Source organism: Dermacentor andersoni, chromosome 4 (genome assembly GCF_023375885.2).
Source record: "Dermacentor andersoni chromosome 4, qqDerAnde1_hic_scaffold, whole genome shotgun sequence".
Taxonomy (NCBI): domain Eukaryota; kingdom Metazoa; phylum Arthropoda; class Arachnida; order Ixodida; family Ixodidae; genus Dermacentor; species Dermacentor andersoni.
The window spans coordinates 89,043,524-89,067,677 of record NC_092817.1 but is presented as its reverse complement, the minus strand read 5'-3'; the positions used below and the strand labels follow the sequence as shown (position 1 = coordinate 89,067,677).

Sequence of the window (24,154 nt, the reverse complement as noted above, 5' to 3'; positions counted from 1 at the left end):
TCAGCGTCGGAGGGCTCTGCTGCTAGCGTTTCCACAGCCGCATCTGTGACGTTTCGGCACGTATAAAGCCTTCGAGCTCGTTTGGCCTGTGTTAATCTCGCTTGTTGAAATAATGCAATAAACTAAAAAAAATTACTTTTTTATCTAACTGCCGCAGCGATTACATAACATTGTTGCGCACAACCACGCAAGTACGAATGTCAGCTCTACAGGCGCATCAATAAAAATTAAATTCTGAGGTACTACATGCCAGAACCACGATCTGATTATGAAGCACGCAGTAGTGGGAGGCTCAGGACAATTTTTTTTTTAGAGGGGGGGGGGGGGGGGGACGACCAAGGCCGGCACATTTAGCTGGCATATTTCTCACTTCCCGCCAATGCCACCTGCGGTCACTGTTGCCAGTTCGAAGCACCGGGCCCTACGTAACGCGAAACGACTCTATCGTTCCCTTGAAGTCCCAACCCAAGTTATCCTTTGATAGGGGTGGTTTGATCCCAAAAACTTTCGGTGTTGTTCAGAGCTCTATACATCCACTGAGCCAAAGCGAAACTCCCATTTTCTGAGTAATAACAGTTTTCTCTTCCCGACAAGAAGGCTGAGCGCTGCAAACCTAGCTGTGGATAAAAATATAAGGCGAGGAAAAGGGGGAAAAAGACAAGAAAGGGGGCCGGCTACCTTCCGCATCAAGTCACACGCCCAACCTCCGCACACATTTTATTCCTCGCTTTCCCCAGTGTCGATACTCTCGATCCTCCAGAGATCCTGTATTGCTTCTGCTTTCCTCTCTTCCCTGTCGCCCCTCCGCCTCCACCGCTGTTCCTCCCCCCCCCCCTCCCGCCTTTTCACCAGCTGAGACCTGATGCGCATGCGCTCGCCCGCGTGCTTAGCCTCGACGCCAGGATCGATCGGAGCACGCGGACCCGTTCGGGGTCTCTCCCCAAAACCCAGCCGCACCAGAAATGTGCAGCTTGTCGCAAGCCGGCCGCGCAGCTTTCCCCGAGGTTCTTCGCCCCTGCCTCACCGCGCTCCGTCCGCGCCGCGGGAAAGCGTGGTTTCGGCGAGCGTGCTCGCGTCGAGCGCCGGCGTCCGTGGAGGCACACCTCGGTGCACGCCGGCGTGCGGAGAAGCCACGATGCTGACCTGCGTGTTTTCCTGTGCGGTTTCCGCCGCCCTCGTTTGGGAGGGTCCATCGGGTGCTTGTTAAGGCGAACACGGCGTCGGAGTGGTTGCCCGCTGGTACCACCACGCGAGTATGCGTTTGCAGTGACTATAGCGAGGGAAACGATTGTTGTTACTTGCGACAGCCTCCCTGCCGGTGGATGCCGGTGCGTGCGGGCGACGAAGTTCTCCTGCCGGACACTGTCAGTGATGACACCGATGCACTTGTGGGATAAGAGCTCGGTTTCTTGCATCAGCGTATACGGAGACAGCCGCGGACACTACGAGACTAAAGCGTGGTCGTTGGCATTTCAGTGAAAGGGAAGGTCGCATGCTTGTTGCACAGTGCCGCCACCGCAGCGACCTGTCGTACTCTTGGGCGCCGCGAGGGCCGATGGCGAAACGCGGGAACACAGACGACGTCTACAGTCAAATCGTCGATAAGGACATGGTGCTAGTTCCCAACAGGACACGCCTTCTCGCAACCATGTTCAGGATAACAATGCTTCAGCTGTCGCTGCGTTTCGTGTTCCCGCTTGTACTGCTGTCTTCGACGATGGCATCGTGTTCTGCGAATGGTAAGGTGCCTCGGCTATATTTACGCACTTGAATAAATTACGTGTAACGGTTAGCTTGCGTAAATGTGGACTTATTAAAACGCACAGCGGTAATGTATTATAATACGTTTTTAAGAGCTCATTAATCCTTGCAAACGCTTTCATTGCACGTGACAATAGATTGCAGTACGACACTTTCAGACATGCTTCAAGAGGGCTTTTCAGTGGAACACGTAGTCTCCTCGGTTGCATAAAACAAAAGAAAAAAAAGAGAAATGTTGTTGTTAAGGTCGTACGATTCCTCCAGGTGAGCACAGCTCACAGAATGTAGAGGCTTTATTGAAATTACTTCTCTTGGTGAGTATGAACAATCAAAAGAAGAAGGTGTGCATTTTTCATGTATGCTTCTTTCACTCATTTCAAGTAGTTCAGGTAGAAGTGTGCCGCATTCAAAATTTCGGTCAATGGATTCCTTGCCATTAGGTTCATTTCTAAATAAGCATGATGCTCCAATAATGTGAAACAAATCATGCACAAATTCCCATTAGCTTTGTAAATATAAAACCATTGTTCAGGGCAGTCGCTTATGCTTCCGTTTAATTTTTTAGGAAGACTCTTTGAACATTGCAATGAAGCTTTAATATGCGGATGTTATTGGCATAATTTTAACACAGTTTCTTTTTAACACGGTACCTACGATCAGCACACATGATCAGCACAGATAACATAGCAAAATTAATAATACGAAAATTGCAGATATACCTATATCTATTCTCATAGCTTATTCTGTTGACGAAGCTATTCTGTCTATCTTGGGCTTAAAACGTTGAGCTTAGATGCGTAAAAAGTCTCTCGTCTGGCTGATACTCGTCTGGCTGATACGGTTCAGATAAAAATTTTCGCTGCCGTTTGAATGTGAGAACTGGGATGATCTAAATTTAAAGCTAGTACCCTGGATGTGAAACACCACTTAAGAAAACAACGTTCAGGTGAGAACGTTCGTTCCGATATTAGGTTCCTAAAAAGAGTTTGTTTAATTTTTCATTTACTCTTAATGCATTCTTATTGTTACACTCAGGGAAATAGTCATAACTTTTCATATCATAACGAAATAATCATAACTAGGCCCTACCATCTGCTAGCCGCCTGATTAGTTCAGATGGTAGAGCGGCTGCCCCGGAAAGGCGGCGGTCCCGGGTTCGAGTCCCGGACCAGGGCAAGGTTTCCTTCAACCGCGAGCTTTTCTTTCGAGGAACCCGTATGGGTTTCCTTTGTGGCAATTGCTACGATTGGGTGGACGTCTCATTTCCCCTTCAATATCGATATATATATATATATATATATACATTTGATATATATATATATATATATATATATATATATATATATATATATTGTGACGCTCTTAGGTGCATAGTGGGTTCACGAATGTGACGCGCTTAGGTGCATAGTGGGTTCACGCCTCAACAAACAGTATGTGGGGGCACCGAAGGGTGGTGAACGAGGACGACGACGTGTGGCTGGCTGGCTGAGGCTCGACAGGCGCTCAGTTGACCAAGGCCATCGCTTCTAACTCTACCCGGCTTCAAAGTAACGCCTTTTCTGGGCGTAACAGAGTGGTGGAGGTGCTGGGTACGACAGAACGTACCACGGAGTCGCAACATCTAGAACTTCGCCGGAGCCGTCGTCTTGCCGGTCTCTTGCCAACGACCTTCCCTATGGCTCAGGACGGAGGTGGACAAATGCCAGCTATAGTTTCACCTTCTCAAAGGTCAGCGCCAGTTGGACTTTTGCGGCACTACATGGAACCACGCTCGTTCGCGGGAAAAGTGGGCGAAGACGTCGACGAGTGGCTGATGCACTACGCAAGGGTGAGCCGCTACAACCGTTGGGATTCTGTCACTCAGCTTGAATATGTTGCACACTTTCTGAGTGAGACAGCGTTGATGTGGTATGAAAACCACGAAGACTCCCTAACAACGTGGGAGCACTTTGTTGAGGAAATTAAGAAGTGTTTTGGCGACACCCACGCCAAACAGAAACGCGCCGAGAGAACACTTGCTCAAAGAGCTCAAGCTCCTGGAGAAACATGCACTATATACATAGAGGAAATCCTCAAGCTGTGCAAAATCGTAAATCCGCAGATGTCCGAGGAAGACCGAGTCGGACATCTCCTCAAAGGAATTGCAGAAGATGTGTACAATTTCCTCATAAGTCGGGAACACGTTGATTCCGTCTCAGATGTCGTGCGTCATTGCCGTACGTTTGAGACGTTGAAAACACGTCGCATTGTGCCAAAGTTTGGACGCCTAGCGAATGTGACAACCATTGCCAGCGTCGATGAGAGCCCGTCTGCCGATCTTTCGTCTACTATACGGCAGATCGTGCGTGAAGAACTGCTGCGGCACCAGGAACTTGCGCGCGACGTCATACGACAACCTGACGCTTATTACCCGCAACACATGGCGCCTGCGGCACCCTGCGCTTCCTGGCAACCCGCCGTATGTGTCACAGACGTCAACCACAGAGGTGCTCCATGGCCACGTGAGGACACATTTACGCCCGAACACCGACCAGCAGAACATCCTCGCCCCAGCAGGTTTGCACGCAGACCGACCGTTCCTCCTGTGCAGCAGGCTCAGCCGCTCCGCTCTGCTACACGACCCCCCACGGCTGAGCGCTTCGAAGGGCAGTTCATCGATCGTCGTTTACCTGTGTGCTATAGCTGTGGCGACTTGGGTCACATTGCCAGGTACTGCAATCGCCGCCAACCACCGAGGTTCGACCGATCGACGATGTCTAGGCGGTACCGCGCTCCTCTGGGCGAAACATATTCGCCCTCGCACACATATTTAGGAAGCTTGCCTCACCAGCACCCGGAGCCGCTACGGAACCGTTCTCCAGCATCCGATCGCAGCTTGACACCACCACCCGCTCCTCGTGTAAGCCGGTCGCCCTCTCCGCGGCGTCGATACCCGTCGCCACCCCCGGAAAACTAGCCAGCGCGGCCGTTGGAGGTGAGGTCGCTGGACAATCTTCGATATCGACAGAGATACCTCCAACCATTTGTATGTTTAAGAATAAGGTGTTTGTATTAATTGACGGGGTTTCATCCATGGCCTTAGTGGACACGGGAGCAACCGTTTCAGTGATGAGTCTTGCGTTTAAAAGCCTCCTAGGACGAAAGGTGATGTTTCGCTGGGACCGTGCCGATACGTTTCGCGGAGTGAGTGGGGAGTTGTTGTATCCTGTGGGCGTGTGTAATGTAGACGTTACCTTGGGTGGTCAAATATTTAACGCGGAGTTCGCTGTTCTACCTCATTCTACGCATGACGTAATCCTGGGTCTTGATTTTTTGAAACTGTGTGGTGCCACCGTCGACTGCAAAACGGGTGAAATCAGTGTAGGTACTAGCTTTGCTGCGGCGTTTATGGAAGCCCCACCGTGTCGTGAAAGTGTGCTTTGTGTATCCCGGGATACAGTTGTGCCTCCGTTATCCGCAACGTGTGTTTCAGTCGCCTGTTTCCCCACCACCGACGGAACGTTTGACGCTACCGTGGAGCCCGTTCACCTGAGTTGCATCAAGAGGAATGTACTGATACCGTATTGCACGCTGTCAGTTGTTCAGGGACGCACCAACTTATGGGCCGTAAACTGTTCGAGTGAACCTGCAATACTACCACAGGGTCTGAAACTTGCCGCCTACCATGAAGATCACGTGCTATCGCTCGCCATTCTTACAGAGGCCCTTGATTCTGCGGATGAGCGCCATTTCGCTAATGTCTGCCCTGCGGCGCACTCCTCATTTCTGACTATGGTAAACAAGTCGCTCAGCACTAAGCAACGTCACGAAGTGGCGAATATTCTGCTAAAACATGCCCGACTGTTTGACTTCTTCCAGCAAGAGGGACCACCATTGTTTCCTCCTTCTCGTATACACCATCGCATCGATACGGGATCTGCCCAACCGCTGCGACAGAAACCATACAGAGTCTCACCGTCGGAACGCAAGGTGATCAATGACCAAGTCCACGAAATGCTAAATAAGAATGTAATCCAAGAATCCTGTAGTCCGTGGGCAGCGCCAGTGATCCTGGTTAGAAAGAAAGATGGTACATGGCGATTTTGTGTTGACTACCGCCGCCTCAACACCATCACTAAAAAGGACGTATATCCTCTTCCGCGTATTGATGATGCTATCGACTGCCTCTCATCAGCGTCTTACTTTTCGTCTGTTGACTTGAGGTCGGGGTACTGGCAGATTCCTATGCACGAGGCAGACAAGGAGAAAACGGCATTTGTAACACCAGATGGACTTTTTGAATTTAATGTGATGCCGTTCGGGCTCTGTAATGCGCCTGCAACTTTCGAGCGCTTCATGGACAACATCCTGCGTGGTTTGAAGTGGGAAGTATGCATGTGCTATCTAGATGATGTAGTGATTTTCGGGCGCACGTTCAGTGAGCACAACGCACGTCTCGATCTTGTGCTAGACTGCTTGGACAAAGCGGGTTTGGTGCTCAACTCGAAGAAGTGTCATTTTGGAGAGCGCCAAACACTCGTTCTGGGACACCTAGTGGATAAGGACGGCATACGGCCTGATCCAGCGAAGACTGCTACGGTGGAAGCCTTCAAGCAACCTCGCCATGTAAAAGAGCTACGCAGTTTCCTAGGGCTTTGCTCGTACTTCCGCCGGTTTATTCGTGGATTTGCCAACATCGCGTATCCGCTGACATGCCTCCTCCAGAAGGGCGTTCCCTTTGAGTGGACTCCTGAATGTGAAGCTAGTTTTCGTGAGCTGAAGTCTCGTCTGACGTCTCATCCCATTCTCCGACACTTCGACCATGCGGCTCCCACAGAAGTTCATACGGACGCTAGCGGTATTGGCATCGGCGCCGTTCTTATTCAACGCGTCGACACCAAAGAACACGTCGTCGCCTATGCGAGTCGTTCTTTAAGTAAGTCCGAGCGTAACTACACTGTTACAGAGCAAGAATGTCTTGCAGTTATTTTCGCAATACAGCGCTTCCGGTCGTACCTGTACGGGCGCCCCTTCACTGTGGTGACAGACCATCATTCTCTCTGCTGGCTGGTTAATCTCCGTGATCCGTCGGGCCGGCTTGCGCGTTGGACACTCCGTTTACAGGAATATAACTTTACCGTTTCTTATAAAAGCGGCCGCCGACACGCCGACGCTGACTGCCTCTCGCGCATGCCGCTTCCAACGACGGACTGCGACGCGGACAACTTCGACTGCTATATCGCATCACTGGAGCCGGGATTTCCTGATATAAATACCTTCAAGGTCGAGCAACAAAAAGACAGAACTTTAGAACCACTGCTCATTACTGCAAGGCAATCAGCACCATCCACTCGTTTCTGTGTTCGTGATGGGGTTCTTTACAAAAAGAACTATTCTACTACAGGCCCACGATATCTTCTGGTGGTCCCGGAGAGTCTCCGTGTCTCCGTCTTGCGCGCTATGCATGACGATCCAACATCTGGACATTTGGGTTCTGCGCGAACTCTCTACCGCCTCCAAGAAAGGTTCTACTGGCCTAAAATGCGCCAGACGACCGCCCAGTATGTGTCCAGCTGCAGCGAGTGTCAACGTTATAAGCGTCCGACGAGTGCTCCTCCTGGTCAACTCCATCCAGTGCCACCCCCCAGCTCTCCCTTTGAGCAAGTTGGCATCGACCTCCTCGGTCCTTTCCCGCGTTCATCCGATGGGAATCGCTGGATTATCGTGTGTGCCGATCACTTGACACGCTACTGTGAGACAGCTGCAATACCATCGGCTACTGCAACCGAAGTGTGTATTTTTCTGCTGCATTTTGTCATTCTCCGACATGGACCTCCCAGAGTCATCATCAGCGATCGTGGGCGGCAGTTCACTGCAGACGTGGTCGAAGAGATGCTTCGTCTATGTGCTTCAAGGTTTCGACATTCCACCCCGTATCATCCCCAAACAAATGGCCTTACGGAACGCACGAACAGAACTCTTACTAACATGCTGTCCATGTATGTCGAGTCAGATCATAAGAACTGGGACAGCGTGCTACCTTTCATTACGTACGCATTTAACACGTCAAAGCATGAAGTTACGGGCTACAGTCCCTTCTTTCTTCTCTACGCTCGTCCGCCTCGTTATACACTAGACACTATCTTCCCGTTTTCCAGCCACGATAATCTTTGTATATCAGAGACAGTCTGTCTTGCTGAAGAAGCCCGACGACTTGCTTCGTTACGCACTCTTGTTTCACAAGACCGCTCGAAGGCACGCTGCGACCGCCGACGCCGACACGTGATATATGACCCTGGTGATTTAGTGTTGCTCTGGAAACCAACCAGGAAACGTGGACTATGTGAAAAACTGCTGGCCCACTATGTTGGACCCTATGTTATTACGGAGCGCATCAGCGAATTAACCTACCGCATAGCACGTCTCACATCAAATGGCCGACGGTCAGCAAAGACTGAACTTTCGCATGTCGCCCGTTTAAAGCCCTTTATTTCTCGACAGCCTGTTTGACTTGCCCGGCGGGCTTCGTCTGCGCGGAGGGAAATGTGACGCTCTTAGGTGCATAGTGGGTTCACGAATGTGACGCGCTTAGGTGCATAGTGGGTTCACGCCTCAACAAACAGTATGTGGGGGCACCGAAGGGTGGTGAACGAGGACGACGACGTGTGGCTGGCTGGCTGAGGCTCGACAGGCGCTCAGTTGACCAAGGCCATCGCTTCTAACTCTACCCGGCTTCAAAGTAACGCCTTTTCTGGGCGTAACAATATATATATATATATATATATATATATATATATATATATATATATATATATATATATATATATATATATATATATATATATATATATATCAAATGTGCTCTTCCGTCTTTCTTCTCAGATTTTTGTCCACTTTCTTGTTTCCCATGTGCAGGGTAGTCAACGGGGCTCTGCCTGTTCAAGCTTCCTGCGCTTTCCTTCTCACTTCTTCCTCTCCACTGTAATATGTTTGTAAATGTCTGGTCATTTGGCTAGCACACAATAAAATGCCGCACAAAAACAGGACAATGACGAAAGATTAAAGAACGGCATGGCGCTGTCTATCAACTTACAGTTTTATTGCACTGAAGCCGGCATATATGCACCAAAGACCAAGACATGCTGAAAAGGCCGAACCCCGTAATGGAAGCATGTTAGCGACACCAGTCAACCTAATCACCTTGACTTGATGAGCCCGGCCAACCATCAGTATATATGCTATAGAAAAAAAAAAGCTAATGCACAAGGAAATTGCCCACTATACACAGCCGGCGCATGATTTTCGATAGTCTATTCAGCTTCAAGGCAAGACCATTGTCTCTGCCATTAATAAAACAAGCGCAACGCCACACAGGAGCCTTTTTTTTTTTGCAATGTGATAAACTTCAACCAGCTCCCTTTCTATTAGGTTATGATGGGGAAAAGGAAATGAGGTCTTCCTAGGCATTGGACGACAATTGCACTCTTCACAATTATCCCCGATATGCGTCATCACTGATTTTTTCAAACCACCGTCATGCTTGCCTAACCGCTTGTTAACTCGACTACTTTTCCCGGCGTAACGTCTGGCACACACAGAAAAAAAGGTACCCGATATGCAATGCCTACCTGATGACTTAGAAACTTCTCTCTGTGAATGATTGAAGAAATTGCCCCCTTGGCCATTCCCTTGTTTTCAAGTCAGGAAATTGTTTCTCCAGCCTGACGGTGCTCCAGAGCAAATAATGCCTAGTCATCTCCTGCCGTAGTACGCGTACACGTACGATTACTAGTTTCTTGAAAATAAAATAATAAAATGATACAAACTATGAAAAAAAAGGGCCTGACACAGCGGGAGCACGGGTTCGAACAAATTTGCCGGAGTAAGCAGTTCATTGTATTATAAAGTTTCTGTATGCCATTAGCTCGCTGAGTTATTCTGCTCTATGTTGTCACCGAACGCATTACAGCAGATAAGAAATTGTTCGACCTTTTGATGGCAGCTACTCACGGAAAGTAAAAGTTAGTGGCGGAAGAGTATGGCCCTAAATTTATAACAAACTGGTCGTGGATGGCAAACCACTTTATGAGTATGTTTTTTTTTTCTTCCTCGGCTTCTGTAATAAAGTTTCATCCATTTGGGTGGGGGGGCACCCGTAGACTTTCAGGGCGCTGGGTGCGCTCATGCTGAAAGCAGGCAAGCTGCAACATTAGTAATAAATTCCTAACTCGCTAGCGCCCAGTAACGTAAACAAGAGCATACGTCCGTGAGAATAATTCAGTGATCGTAATACTGTAAGTAATGTATTTTTGTTCAAGGTCGTAAACCATTTCGCCTGGGCGTCGTCATTATTCGTTTCAACTCATTCACTGTTTAGCAACAACAGCGCTAACGACGTGCCTTCCATCCGTTGTGAACCTGCCTCGGAGGCAGCCTGGCCGCATGTCAGCACTGCGTGTGCAGAAATGACGAGTTCGTTGCATAAAACATTATTTCGCTAATAAACGCTAAAAGGTTTGCCGTGTACCCGTGCTCACATGCAACAATTACGGGGCGCTGCATTCGTTTATGTCCTGGGTTACAGCGTCAGCCGTATCTAAGGCGCGACGCAAGAACAAAGCACAGCTCCAACGTCGTAACTGCATACGACCGTTGTGACCCATCTGCAAAATACTTCGACGAAGTGCTGAAACACCAGCTGCTGCCATATTATAAAAAAGCTGTTTGCAGCGAGTGCCTTTTCTTGTTTCTAATTTCTTGTAAGGCTTGCTGCCATACATGTTCAAACTTAGATGAACGTATGTAGAGAGAAAGAGCTCATCTTTCTTGCACTCCTTGTCAGCCGACAAGTTGGCTGCCTGATAATGACATGCATAAAAAAATGAAGTTGTGCGTGTGGCACAGCATGAACTTTGAGACGCGATGCAATTTCCATGATAATGTGTACTGCGGTTTACCACCTTTGCGTAGGGCGTCGAGGTGACCGGGACCCAGGAGAAATTCATGATCAATTTGCGTGCATGCGCATACGTTAAAATATTTTACTTTTTTCAATAAGTCGATAAGGTATGCTTTCGTTGCATAAGATTCCCTGCGTGTGCAGCAGCCTACATAGACTTGTCTACGTGGCTGTAGGATTGACTGTGTAGACGAGAAATGATCAGCACATAACTTTGAGAGGCACGCTTGTTTTGAAGTCGTACTATACGGTACTGTAAGCGCAATGAGAACGGAATGTGGTTCCACCGGTTACCATTATTGCCATAACGTCAAATAATTTGGTTGTAACCTGTTGCCACTCGACCGCTCATGTTCAGTTCCTTAAGCTCACCATGCGAAGAAACGAATGGAGGTTATTTCTTCTTAAAATGGCACTAAAAATATTAGAGGGCTAGTTTTAACTGCAAGCCTTTGCACACGCACATACAGCGGAAGGTGGGCCGACTTGAACCAAATATGATATTTAAAAAAAAATTATTGTATTAAAGACAACCAACGGGCCAGATATATGTAAAGGAAACGATTCCTGTTCTAGTGTTGTAACCTGGTCCCTCGTTTTTTTTTTTTTTTTTCACGTCTTTAGAAAAAGATTTCTTTTTGCTTTCGGAGAAAAAGTCAGAAGTGGATATGGCGCGGTTATGAAACAAATAAATTAAATTTTTTTTTCTTTGTTAAATATATCCATGAATGCCGGCGAACAAAGAGTGTCGGTACTACTAAGAGAAGAAAGCCCGTTTGCGTGTCGCCATGGGCTGTGTTTTATGATCGGCGTAAAACTTTTATGGTACGTGTGACGACAAATAAACAGCGTCTCACATACTAGCGCAACAGCATCCGCGTCGTCGACCCCGTCGCGGCACGAAGCCGTTTTGCAAATATGGAGAACGTTAGAAAGAGAAAAAGAAAAAAAAAAGAAGAAGGAAGAAGCTCCCGCCCCCCTCCCCACTTCCATCCTCTCGCCTTTTCCTTCGAGCCTTTCCTTCCTTCTATACATCGCTACCGTTCCTCACTCCCCCATATGTCGGCTGATACTTCGCTCAGGCGCTGGAGACACGGAAGCACACAGAAAGGTTGTGTCATCGCACACGCCGAAAGAAAAAGGAGTTGAAGCGGGGTACAAACAAGTAAAATGAAAACTGCGCGAACACTGACAGAGCGACTCGGGGCAACGCATGTCCCCACGACTCGGCGATGTCACGGACGTAAAGAACACAGAGGAACGCCCGGAGGGTGAGCGTGGCGTCGAGGCAGAAGCAACTGGCACCAACAGCAGCAGCAGCAGCAGCAGCAGCAGCAATACCGGCGTCAGCAGAAACGCTGCTTCGATCTGTTTGTTGTTGCCGACAGTGCGAAATAAGTAATGAGTCGGAAGCGTCTATAAATTACGCCTCCGTTCAGGGACGCCGGTCGGACCAAGCTCATGCCGTTTTCCAGGCTGGAAGCCCGCTTAACCCTCTCCGCTTTCCTAGGCGTGCCCACTTTACATTTCACTCGCGTTAGCCGCTCGTTTATGACGCGTTCGCCTTGCGCTCCCACCGTGTTAACTCGGCATTTACGATTCATTTTAACTGGCCGCGGAATCAGCCGCGCCATATGAAATGGCTGTTAATCATAGCGGCCCATAAACTCTGCCTGCCACGTCTGCAGAAAGAGATGGGGAAGGGACAACCAGTCATTCTCAATTTTATTTCCTATCTTCATTTATTATTATTATTGTTAATAGTATTTAACTCCAGTAGAGGCAGGCTTGGAGCGGGCGTTTGTCTGCTGTGTCGGAAGATGTCCCTGTGCTGTAGCTCCGCCATCGTAATGCGATTTCCGAAGGTTCCGTCGTGTTTGCACATACCAATCTCGCGAGAATTGGGTATGATGCCGCGGCCGTTCCGTGCGGAAAGGAAGCGTCTGTAAATGAAGGATGATCACAAGCACAGATGAGAGAACAAGCTGGAGAAGAGGGGCGAACAAGCAGTACTGTTACGCCCTCCACAGACACCCGAAAGCAGCGTGCCAGCCTTAATTAACTGGTTCTTGTTTGTCGGCCCCGCTAGGGAGGTGGGGGTCTTTTTGAGCGCAAAGGAAATGAATTATGATGGTTTTTGCCGGTTGCGATACCCTCAAGTAACCGTACAACCAGGCTCTACGTAGTTGTTTTTGTTGCGGCCTCAACATCTCCACACGTAGTTTCTTTGTCTGCTCTGCTGTTCTTGCTTTCTTTTATGATGATTTCTTTCTTACCTATAACCATTAGTATGCTGCTCTTCACACGAATATTTCGTAGCGCATTACACGCCGCAATAAGCGAGCGCAAATTATTGAGTTCTAAGTTTCCATGAATATGATCGAAATCTCCTTCTTTATGTTAACGAATATCTATTGCTTATAGATACACACGCCTATATTTTGCTTCTAAGAAACTGCATTAAGAGAACAATCTAAAGAGTCTAGGAGCACTGTAATACACGTGGAATCGCCAGAATTTGAGTTGTAGTCACGCCCATACGATGACATTATAGCTTCGTTAGCATAAACTAGACGCAGGAGGGTGGAGTCAGTAGTCGAGCTGACGCAACCGAACTCAACCACGTTTATATGCACCTTTTCATGCCGGATAGGTAAGTCAACCCGGCCTTTGTACGAGGGTTGACAAAGCCCCCCCCCCCTCGGCTCCCTTTCTGCCTCACCCGGTACAACGTTTATATGAACACGATGACCGGGTTTTAACCCGACAAGCCTATACGACTCTTGTTTAACGAATTAATGTAAACGTAGCTTAGCATAAGCTTGTAACCAAGGATGAATGAAAATAGATTACAAAGCACTAGCACTACCCACCTTGTTTTTACCTTGTAATGTCCACGCATGACCTGTTTATTCAGTGATGGACGACGTTCTGGTGAGGAAAACGCTTTTCCAGAGATTAAAATATGCACCTTTCTAATGGACTACGTCCACCAAAAGCGTCTGAAGCCGCTTCAATGTTCCTATTTTACTTCTGATATATGAAAAGAACTCAAGAAAAACACGGAAATATCAATGCATTCTTTTTGAAATTGGGCAGAAGTAAACTCCGCACGAGAAACGACTAGTGGAGAGAAGCTGAGATGTAAGAAGACGGCAATGAAAAAGTGTGACTTTTTTTATTGCGATAGTGATTATTTGGACACTCCAGGCGCATTTATGCCGTCGTCGTCGTCGTCGCTGTGGTGTTGCGCATGAAATGTAAGGGCGATAACATCATCGCCGCATGACATGCAGATGTTATGTGCAAGTGAAAGCATGCGAGAGCGAGCCGACGATCTCAATCTCAATCTCGCGCGCGCAAGGCAGGAAAGCGGGTAGAAAGCGCGCCGTCTTCCATCGCGCGCGAGACATCGAGTAGAGGGGAGGCAGGAGGGGCGCGTTCTGCTCGGGCGGCTGCTACTTATGGCGCGTCCACGCGGGTCTTGAAAGTGATCTTCGGTCGCGCGCGAGGCGCCAGCGGGGAGGCGTTCTACTACGGCGGCTGCTGCGTACGGCGCGGTCGCACGGGCCCTATCTTGAAAGCGAGCTGCTATGAGTACAGAGTCTAGGTGCGCGGATGGCTCAAAGCTCCGTGTGCGCTGTGTTCTCGACGCTTAGTCCGCGTTGAAGCGAGACGAGCACGAAGGTCAATTTGCTTCCTGCTGCTGCCACGCCTTCTCACTCTAGCGTTTTGACAGCGAGTTTCCGCGGTCATCGAGTAAGATGTGTTCTTGTTTGCGTGTGCGCGTGACATCATGCTTCCTAATTAAGTTAGCAAGCGAATGTTTAGAAGTTTATACGGCCAATGAAGCTGCTATCCTTATTTTGTGTAGCTGTCTACTAATTTGCTAACCGGATCGATGCTTTGCCTTTCGGGCAAAACTGCAAAATTTTTTTAGAATATAAAGAGTTATCGTTGCAAGTGAGTTCATTAAGCAAGCTTAAACAGAACGCACTGCAAATCACCTCGTCGCTAATCAGAGTCAGGTGTAGCTACATTGTGCGTGGGAGAGTTGCAATGCGGTTACGGAAACGGTGATTGCTCGTTTTATTTATTATGCCTAGGGGCATGGAACGGCCATTCACACACTGTTGAGCCATAATTTGTAATCCCATAACGTCCCTCTGATTATCGAAGTGCTATTCAGTAGTCCAGGGGATCACCAGTAACCAAGCCTATAGGAATGGGTTATGCTTCTCACAATGATAGGCACGCTAATTGCAGTTTTTCAGTGGACTTAGCGGAAGGCTCACCAAATATGCATCGAGATACATTAACCACTTGCGTGCAAATTTTATTCTCACCCAATCAGCTTCTAACTTATCTAGTGCCGTCTACCTTACTATAGCGTTGGACGCTTTCCAACGCAAGCGCTTAAGTACAGCGTACGTGTGTCCATTCGCGAGAAACCACGACGTCTTACCGAAACATTTGCTTTCATTTTTCGGCGTGCCAGCAGGCAAGCGAGGCCCTGAATGAGGCCTCGAGTGCATGTGCCATGACACAAAAAGACAAACGGTGTCTGCAAGTAACTGAGGGAAGATCCCATGAGCAAGCCGAACGCGTTAAGCGGCGGCTTGGGGCGAGTCTTTTGTAAGCGAACCACCCACGTTTTACCTTTAATCTTTCAGCTATATGTACACAGATTGTTCCTGAAAATTTTAATTCCGGGCAGGTCCTTTCATCTCGATAACTCGAATACTTTGAGTCGCATCGAATTGCTACATCGAGCGTGGTCTCTTTCAGTGAGCTTTGCAAAGCTAATTATAGAGCAGCTTGATTAGGTCGCAACCTTTGGCGGCGCGAGCGGAACTGCGCGAGTTCTTTTCCAAGCAGGCATCAATTAACTGCAGGAGAGTTTAGTTTTCTTGATCAGCTCTGCATGAAATGAGAGAGACGCTGAGGTTAACGAAAGCTGGAGAACCTTTGACACTAAAACTGCGCAACAGAGGGGCGCTATAACGTAAAGCCATTTCAAACTTTTCTATTACAGTTCTGCAATCAGCCCTCCGCGATTCGTCAAAAACTTTTTGGACCGCCCCAACTTCGCCTGCCTTTCACGCGATGTCACGAAAACCACGATAGCACCCCCTCTGATATGATGTGTACACACTGATTATGCATGACATGACCGAACAAAATAAAAAGGGTTATTTTTCATTCGACGCCTTTTCGCCATTAGCGCTCGGTTATTGGTCAAAAGTTTTCGGGCTGCACCCACTTCATATGCCTGTCACGCGACGTCTCAAAACCGCGAAACCTAACCGCGTCAAAGTGGCGTGTACGTGTTAAAGATGCAATAATATGCCGAACAAACAGATTTTTTTTTCTGAATAGCCGCAGGTTGCCTCGTTCAGAAAGTAATAAAAGATGGCTGCCGCCGATCGCTCAGGCACTGGCTACTCGCACCTGCCGGAGAGCATGGGCTTATTTGTGTATAATAAGCTTTCTGCGTGGCCGTGTAACATTTTCACGCACTTTCGGCACGCTTGCTGCGATACTTGAAAGACACGGGACTTTCTGACAAATTGTGACAGTACACTGTGTGGCGCAGGACTGTACGGTGACACTGCGTAAGACTAGGAATGCCTTTGCGGGCTGCATGACAGTGCCCACAGAAATAGTTCGTGTGTACGTGCGTGTGTGCGCTTAGGTTTTTTTTTTCCTTTTTTTTATCCTTCTTTCTTTCTCACCTGTTGCATCCCCTTTCCCCTCCCCCAGTACAGGGTAGCCAACCGGAGATAATCTCTGGTTAACCTCCCTGTCTTTCCTTTGCCTTTCTCTCTATCTCTCTATCGGCACGCTTACGAACTCGCTCTGCCGCCAACTCTTCCTTGCTGAGGATCCGTTTATTGGCATTCTTGACCTTCCGTTGCACGCCGCCGCGAATTTATACAAGCCACCGGAAGCTAAGTAAGCGAAAGCGGACCAATCGCAGACGCCGGCACCACCCTCTTCATCCGGTTATCTATTTTCAGTGCGCTGGTTCGGCCCAATCGAAACGCTCTCTATTTGAGCATGCTCCTCGCCTCCTGGCAGCTAATTACAAACGAGGAACCACTCAGTGTAGGCAATTTTAGTCGTTCTGAAAGAAAAGTGATCTCTTATAAACTAAGAGAGCGTTTGATTGGGCTGTTGAGGCAACGCTGCGGGTCATCACTTGATGCTTGCGTCGGCGGTTACGCAAATTTGACATCAGGAGATTGAGGCATTAAGGACAATTCTCTTTTTTTTTTTTTTTTTTTTGAAATGCCAGTAAGCCTCAAATTAGCAGTAAGCATTCGTAACGTAAGCATTCGACACGATCTGTCGGATGCTCCATTTGTCCGAGGGAGGAAACTGTCTTTTTTATATGCAATTCTACGTAAACGGTTTCTAGGGTTTGAATTTTTGCAGTCTTATTATCTGGAATCACGTTGTTCCCTTCGTTATACAGTAATGTCTCGCTGATGGCATTCATACAAGAGACAACGCGTATGACAGTGGGACACGAAAAATGTGGGGCATAGGCAAAGCGTTCATCGTTACAGAGAGTATCCTTGGACCACGCCTTGCATTATGCGTTTATAAGTTTCATTAGTTTTGGTCAGAGTTTCATTTTCGCATGTGCAAGCAGATGAGGGTGCAGACGTGACAGTCGGGCGTTGATAAAAGAAAGCAAAAACTTGAACTGCAATTTATGGTGACTGTAACCTGTGTTTAGGCTGCAGTTAGTGCCTCAAGTTTATCGGAGAGATGAAACGCCAAAGTCGCAGGTGCGAACGAGACAACAGTAGAAAGATCGAACGCTCTGGTCGTTCTTGCTTGTCTTCGTTCCCTTTTTTCTTGCCTCCGTTCAACGGCTTCAGCTGGACTCCGGTGCTTTCTGGAGGGCAAAGAAACTCGTGAAAGGCCTTGCGCGGCCAAAGTAACATGTTCGAGCGTTGCTGCGAATTTCCCACGGTGGCGTTCTTATTCGGGCTTGAGGCGAGAACAGCAATGTGTTGCGTGTCGCATAAATCACCGATTCGGCGCGCGAAGAATAAGGAAGCGAACGAGCATAAGAAGGAGATAGAAAGTACAGTGGCACGTTGCTTTTCCTTCCCTTCGATTGATATTTCAGGCTGAGCCCGACAACGCTAAAGCCTTGGAATCGATTGTCTGCCAGTGCTCACCGACCGCGTGCAACACAACAAACGTCCAGCCAGCGTCCACGGAAGGACAGCGCAGGAACCATTGATTTTCTTCGTGTGGAGAAAACGCTTTCAAAGAGAGAACAGCAGAAGAAAAAAATTCAACAGCAAAAATAAATACAGAGAAAGAAAGAGGGACAACGAGCGAAAAACAGAAGTGGGGCGACGCGAAATTTTGAAATTCCGCAGCTTATTCCGGCCAAGGAAACGAAAACCGCTGACGCGCTGTAAACACTCTGGACGCGCGGACCTCAGTGGCTATGCAAAGTGCTCTCTCCAAGGCAAGGGCACGCGGCTCAATGCGAGCTGGTGAGACCGCGTTTTATGTCGTACAGCACGCGCACTTTTGTGCGATAAAAGTGTGGAAGTCAGGAACACAGCCCAACAACAGGCCTTCGGCTCAGAAAATGACACAGTCGAAACTCAAGAATATTGATGTCACTTGGTCCCTTACTCTTTCTTTCTGTGTGTGCGCACGAGAGAGAAAGATAAAGAAGGGAACAACCACCAGGTGTTCTTTCCAGTGCTTCAATGCAATGATGTGTTGTCCATAACAGATGCATAGCCGTTGCGACTGGGGTTGTTCACGAAGGTAGCATTAGTATTCCAGCGCGCGGGACGTTATTCTGTTGAGGTGGTTTGAATTCATTTTGATTTCATGTGCACAAAAAATACCCCGCGTGTCACGCAAATCTACAGTTGAGATGCCTTTGACGGAATGTATACCAAATAGTACGAGGTCAGTAGTATAAGGTCAGAATAATACAAAGTCACATTATATTATCCACCTGACGCGGCAACGTTCCGGCGCCCGCACTGCTCAGGCTTTCAATACTTGGCATAAATTTTGGTTTAAATAGAAAACACGTCAGATATCTCCGTGTGCTTTCAATATGACATTAGGATCACACTGACACTCTGCAGTTTGTGCTGGTACACAAATCATGATGACTGCACCTTTAAAATAACGCATAGCATTCGCTTAAGCAGCAAGTCAACGTTATTAGTATTATTTCTGACGTATTTTTACATAAACACCTTGCAGAGACAAAAAGAAGCTAGTTAGCAATTGTCTTTTTAAAGAGGCACACCGTACACACACTTGAAGAGGAGTAAAAACAAAGATGAAGGGGAAACGAAGGCACACCACAACGCACACACGTCAATCACAAAGCATGCAAGTCTCACGAAATGACGTAGCTTGTAGAAAATGCGTGTCCGCCTCTGTGTTCTCCAACATCCGAAGCCAGAAGAACTGCTGAAGTGTCGAAATAGAGGCTTCCAGTGAGAGAAACACGGTACGCCATAGATCGTTTAGAGCGGCGGTGAAAGGAGGTGGCTTTGCAATGCCAAAATCGCGCATTCACAAGAGCGGAGAGGCTGAAGACGGTGAACAAGGCAGCAAAGTGGAGTGTTGGAGCAGTGACAGAGGTGTCCCAGAAAAAAAAAAGCTTAGGTAAGATAAAGAAAAAAGGTACCGAGGCATGTTTGATAGAAGAAACGGGAGTGGTTTGCAAAACACGCGCCTCCGTGTTCCGCTTTGAAAACTCGAGACTTCCGTGCTCGCGGTTGGCCTTCAGATCTCAAGAGGCGGGTAGCTGTGAGAGCCAAACCGGCTCTGCCAAGAAGGCTTCACTTTTTTTTTTATTGTGATTATTGTGTTCAGTACGCTTACGAAGGGGAACTCTTGTGGTCCTTTTCAGGAACGTACACAAAGCGACGGTGCCTTTCATCCGCAGTTTTATTTGTATGTCTGTTGAAGTTCTGTGCGCGAGAAATCCTGGCACTGTGTAGAGCGGCAAGAAAAAAAAACACGAAAATAAACATGCTAAATGTGTGACTGTCTACTGAAATGCGCGCAGTATATCTATATGTGTATATATTATTTAGTTTGAAAGTGCGCTGTGACAGGGTCAATTGAAGCTGAACGGAGTGGTACGCCAACGTTTCGACGAGTACGCAGACTTCGCTGAGGCAGAATGCACGTTCATCAGAGGGAACGACGGCAAATGAATGAACCTCGCTCATTTACTTGATATGTTTTTTTTTTCTCAGACATGCCCACATCTACCAGCCTCCCCTAACTCCACTGTCTGATGCGGAGCAATTATGCTGGCGGGGGAGTACAAACGAAAAAACAAAACTATAAACGACGCCATCATTGCAGAACTGCGAAATGAAAGGCCGGCTTCCACGAAGAACTTGACTTGACCAATAATTGCTCTCCATTTCTCACCTAACACGTGTTGGTGAGCCGACTATAGCGCCTCCTGACCAATATTGCCAACTTTTTTTTTGAGCGTGTCGTTAAACGAAGACAAAGTTGCAGCTGCTAACTTATCGCTAAATTTTGCACGAAATTCGCTAAAATTGTTACTGAAACTGTGGTGTAAATTTTTTACATGCAGCTGTTTTTCTTTAACTAAATATTACAGACTTACATGGCATAACGCATCAACAAATAACGGTTCATGTTCGTCTAGGATGCGTACAGGAGAGAAACAAACTCTGAACTTACCAACATTGTGTACATGAGGTTTATTTCACTAATGTATTTGAAAGACCCGCATAGTGACAGCAAAAATTACGCGTTTATCTTCAACTTTTAAGATTTCAACTTCAGAAGAACACCGTTCACTTGATATTCTTAGCACAAAGACGCACTTCAACCCCTGTATTTCTGCAGTTTTCTTAGTTTTCAGCGCTGGTGAGAGAGAGAGAGAGAGAAAACAAGGATAGGAAAGGCAGGGAGGTCAACCAGAACAGCATTCGGTTTGCTACCTCACACTGGGAGGGGGGGAAAGGGAAATAGAAAGAGGAAGAAAGGGGGAGAGTAAGCACTGAGTACGTGTGGGAGGGACACCATACACAAGGACACTATAAACGGTCTCTTAAGCCGGTGCACTTCAAGTACTGCACTAGTGCACGAATCGCTTTTCGAGCCAGTGACGGGTGTGGCCATGGTCCGAGTATATTTGACTCGGTGAACGGTTTCGAGTCCAGTCGGCGTAAAGTTGCCCGCAGAGAGAGGCGTTGGACATCGTAGCGAGGGCAGGTACACAATAGGTGCTCGATGGTCTCCTCGCACCCACAGGAGTCGCACATCGGGCTCTCGGCCATTCCAATACTGTAGGAGTATGCGTTCGTGAACGCCACTCCCAGCCACAAGCGGCACAGCAAGGTTGTTTCGCCGCGGGAAAGGCTAGATGGTAGTTGTAGCCGTAGCGTGAGGTCCAGTTTGCGTAATCTGCAATTGAAGGTACTTGAAATCCAGAGATCTTGTGACTTCTTGCGTGCAAGTAGGCGAAGTTCCCTGGCAGCGTCCGACCTCGCCAAAGGTGTTGGACGCGTCTTGGTATCTTTTTGGGCACACCAGGCAGCCTCGTCAGCTAGGTTGTTGCCGACGATGCCACAGTGAGCAGGGATTCATTGAAATATAATGTGGTGTCCCCTTTCCAGAGCATGGTCGTACACTTCCCTGATGTCAGATATCATCAGCTCGTAAGTTCTGTGACGGAATGCAGACTTGATGCTGTGAAGGGCTGCCTTAAAGTAACAAAATACGAACCATTTCTCTGTTGGCTCTTCGGTGATGTGCATCATAGCGGCATGGAGAGCTGCAAGTTCTGCCGATGTAGATGTAGTCATGTGCGACAATTTGAATTTAACTGTAACGTTCTTGGCTGGAACGACGAATGCGGCAGTTGAGCTGGTAGGTGAGGTCGAACCATCGGTATATATACGAATGTGGTCATGATAAGTCTGGTGCAATAATAGGAGCGTAAGTTGCTTCAGAGCCGGCGCTAGATGATAGGACTTTTTTGTAATTTCAGGAACAGCAAAATTCACTTGAGGCTGTCGCAGGCACCACAGGGGAGAGGAAGGCTTCGCCGCCGGTGTAAAAGCTGCCGTTATACTCTTGATGAGCGCTAATAAGTCGTGAAAAGGTCGCTTGAGGTCTCTCGGCTGGTAAGGAGGCCAAATGATGGTGGGGGATCCTTGACAAATGGCGAATGTGCGCTCTGAGAGGGTCGACAGCTACATGTGTCTCGATTATATGATCTCCCGCGATGGCGATTGTTGCTGCTGTTTAGGTACACCGAGGCAGCCCTAAACACGTGCGTAGGGCTTGACCTTGTATGCTCTCCAAGGCGTGAAAGTTCGTCTTGCATGCATTTGACAACAATGGTAGGCTGTAACGTAGGAGTCCGAGAAACAAAACCCTGTACAGCTGCAACATAGAATGGACTGGTGTACCCCAGTTTTTCCCGCAGAGAAATTTGAAGACCTGAGCAATGGCGACTAAATTCTTCAGATAGACGCATTGAGGGCTCCACGAAAGGTTGCGGTCGATGATGACGCCCAGAAAGCGATGCGTCTTAACATAGGATACAGCTTGGCCATTGATGGAAACAGAATACAATGACATTTGTTTGTGCGTAAAACCAAGTAATGCGCACTTTTCAGTAGACACAGTGAGGCCTTGTTGTCGTAGATAAGACGCCGTCATGGTTGCCGCTCGCTGAAGCCTGGCTCTAAGCTGAGGGCGAGTCACCGCAGAGGCCCAGATGCAAATGTCATCGGCGTAAATTGCGACATGAACTGCCTGCGGTAGGTAAACCGCTAGTCCTACCAGGACGAGGTTGAACAAAATAGGGCTCAACACTCCACCCTGCGGAACACCACGGCAGATGTAATGGTCTGAAGTTAGGCCGTCTTCGGTCTGTAAGAAAAAAACGCCTCTCAGTCAAATAGTCCCGAATCCATTTATATATCCTGCCACCAACTCCAACAGCCTCAAGTGAGTTCAGTATGGCCTCATGGGCGACGTTGTCGTATGCTCCTTCTATATCTAGAAAAAGTGCCGCAGATAGGCGCTTGAGGCTTTGTTGATTTTGTACCCATGTTACGATGTCAACGACGTTGTCGATGGACGTGCGACCTCGACGAAAGCCTGTCATGGCGTCCGGATAGATGTTGAATCGTTCTAGGTACCATTCCAAGCGAGCAATAATCATTCTTTCCATCACTTTGCCGACGCAGCTCGAAAGCGCAATCAGAAGATATGATGAGAGCTGTTCGGTGATGAGAGAATGGGGATCAAACAGCTCTATTTCCATTGTTTAGAAACGACGCCGTTCTGCCAAGACTCATTGTAGTAGTTGAGCAGCTCATCACGTGCGTCATGTCCAAGGTGGCATAGGGCAGCATACGTGATGCCATCAGGTCCTGGTGACGAAGAACGCCTGCAGGTCGCCAACGCAGCATCGAGCTCTTCGAGTGAAAATAGCACGTTCATTTCTGGTACACGTGCCTCAGGGATGTCATGCAATGCTGCGTCAGTAATGATGGCCACGGACCCAGCAACCCGTGCACAGAACTCTTCAGCCACTTGAAGTTCCCAGTGGAGTTGGTAGAGGGCCAGAGCAGTGAAGGGCTTCCTCTGATGCGGAGATGAGCGAAGACCCCTAACCGTTCTCCATATGTGCGAGAGCGATTTTCGGGGATCAAGCGACTGATAGAAACTTTTCCATCGCTTATCTTCCAATTTATCCATGCGACGCTGGACTTTCTTTTGTATGCGTCGTGAAGCCCTCAGATCCAAGACGGACTTCGTGCGCCGATACCTCCTCTCCGCCTGTCGGCGTGCCGCACGCAGCCTCTCCAGTTTCATATCCAACTCTGTTCGCCTTGCTGACCTTGGAAGCGAGCAGATGGATGTTCACAATGCCTCTGCGATTGCTTCTTCTATAATGTGTGAAAGGCCTTCCCGGCATGTGTCATCCATATCCTTCTTAAACTTTGACCAATAAACTGTACGCAAGAAAGTAGAGGAGCGTAGCTCAACTCCTCAAATCTTTATGTATGTTGGAACATGGTCGCTTCCATGTGTTTCTATGTCCGTAAACCATTGGACGCTCGAGGCAAAGCGCCGTGACACCAAAGTTAAGTCCAAGCAGCTACTAGGTCGTGCTTCGCAGAAATGTAGGGCTGCCGTCATTCACACAGCACAAATCATGGTCGGCAGCAAAGGAGGCAAGACTCCTGCCTTTGGAGTCAATTTTAGTGCTTCCCCATAGCTGGTGATGTGCGTTGAAGTCACCTGTGATAACCCAGGGGCCATTGTTCATTAGTAATATTTTCTTAAGTCGTTCGCCAACAAAGTGACCCGCTGGGGATATGTAGGCTCCAATTAGTGTAAATGACACATTCTTCATTTGGACATTTAGGCAGGCATATT

General features: G+C 48.1%; 1 protein-coding gene across 1 annotated transcript in view; it reads left to right on the top strand.

Moving 5' to 3' along the window:
- The first annotated feature begins 972 nt into the window (after nucleotides 1-972).
- LOC126536806 (cell adhesion molecule Dscam1-like) overlaps nucleotides 973-24,154 on the top strand; it is a 494,472-nt gene continuing 471,290 nt past the window's right edge. The window contains exon 1 of the mRNA XM_055074010.2: nucleotides 973-1,739. Within this exon, the coding sequence (XP_054929985.1) occupies nucleotides 1,493-1,739 (247 nt within the window). The 5' untranslated portion in view covers nucleotides 973-1,492. The remainder of the gene's footprint in view (nucleotides 1,740-24,154) is intronic.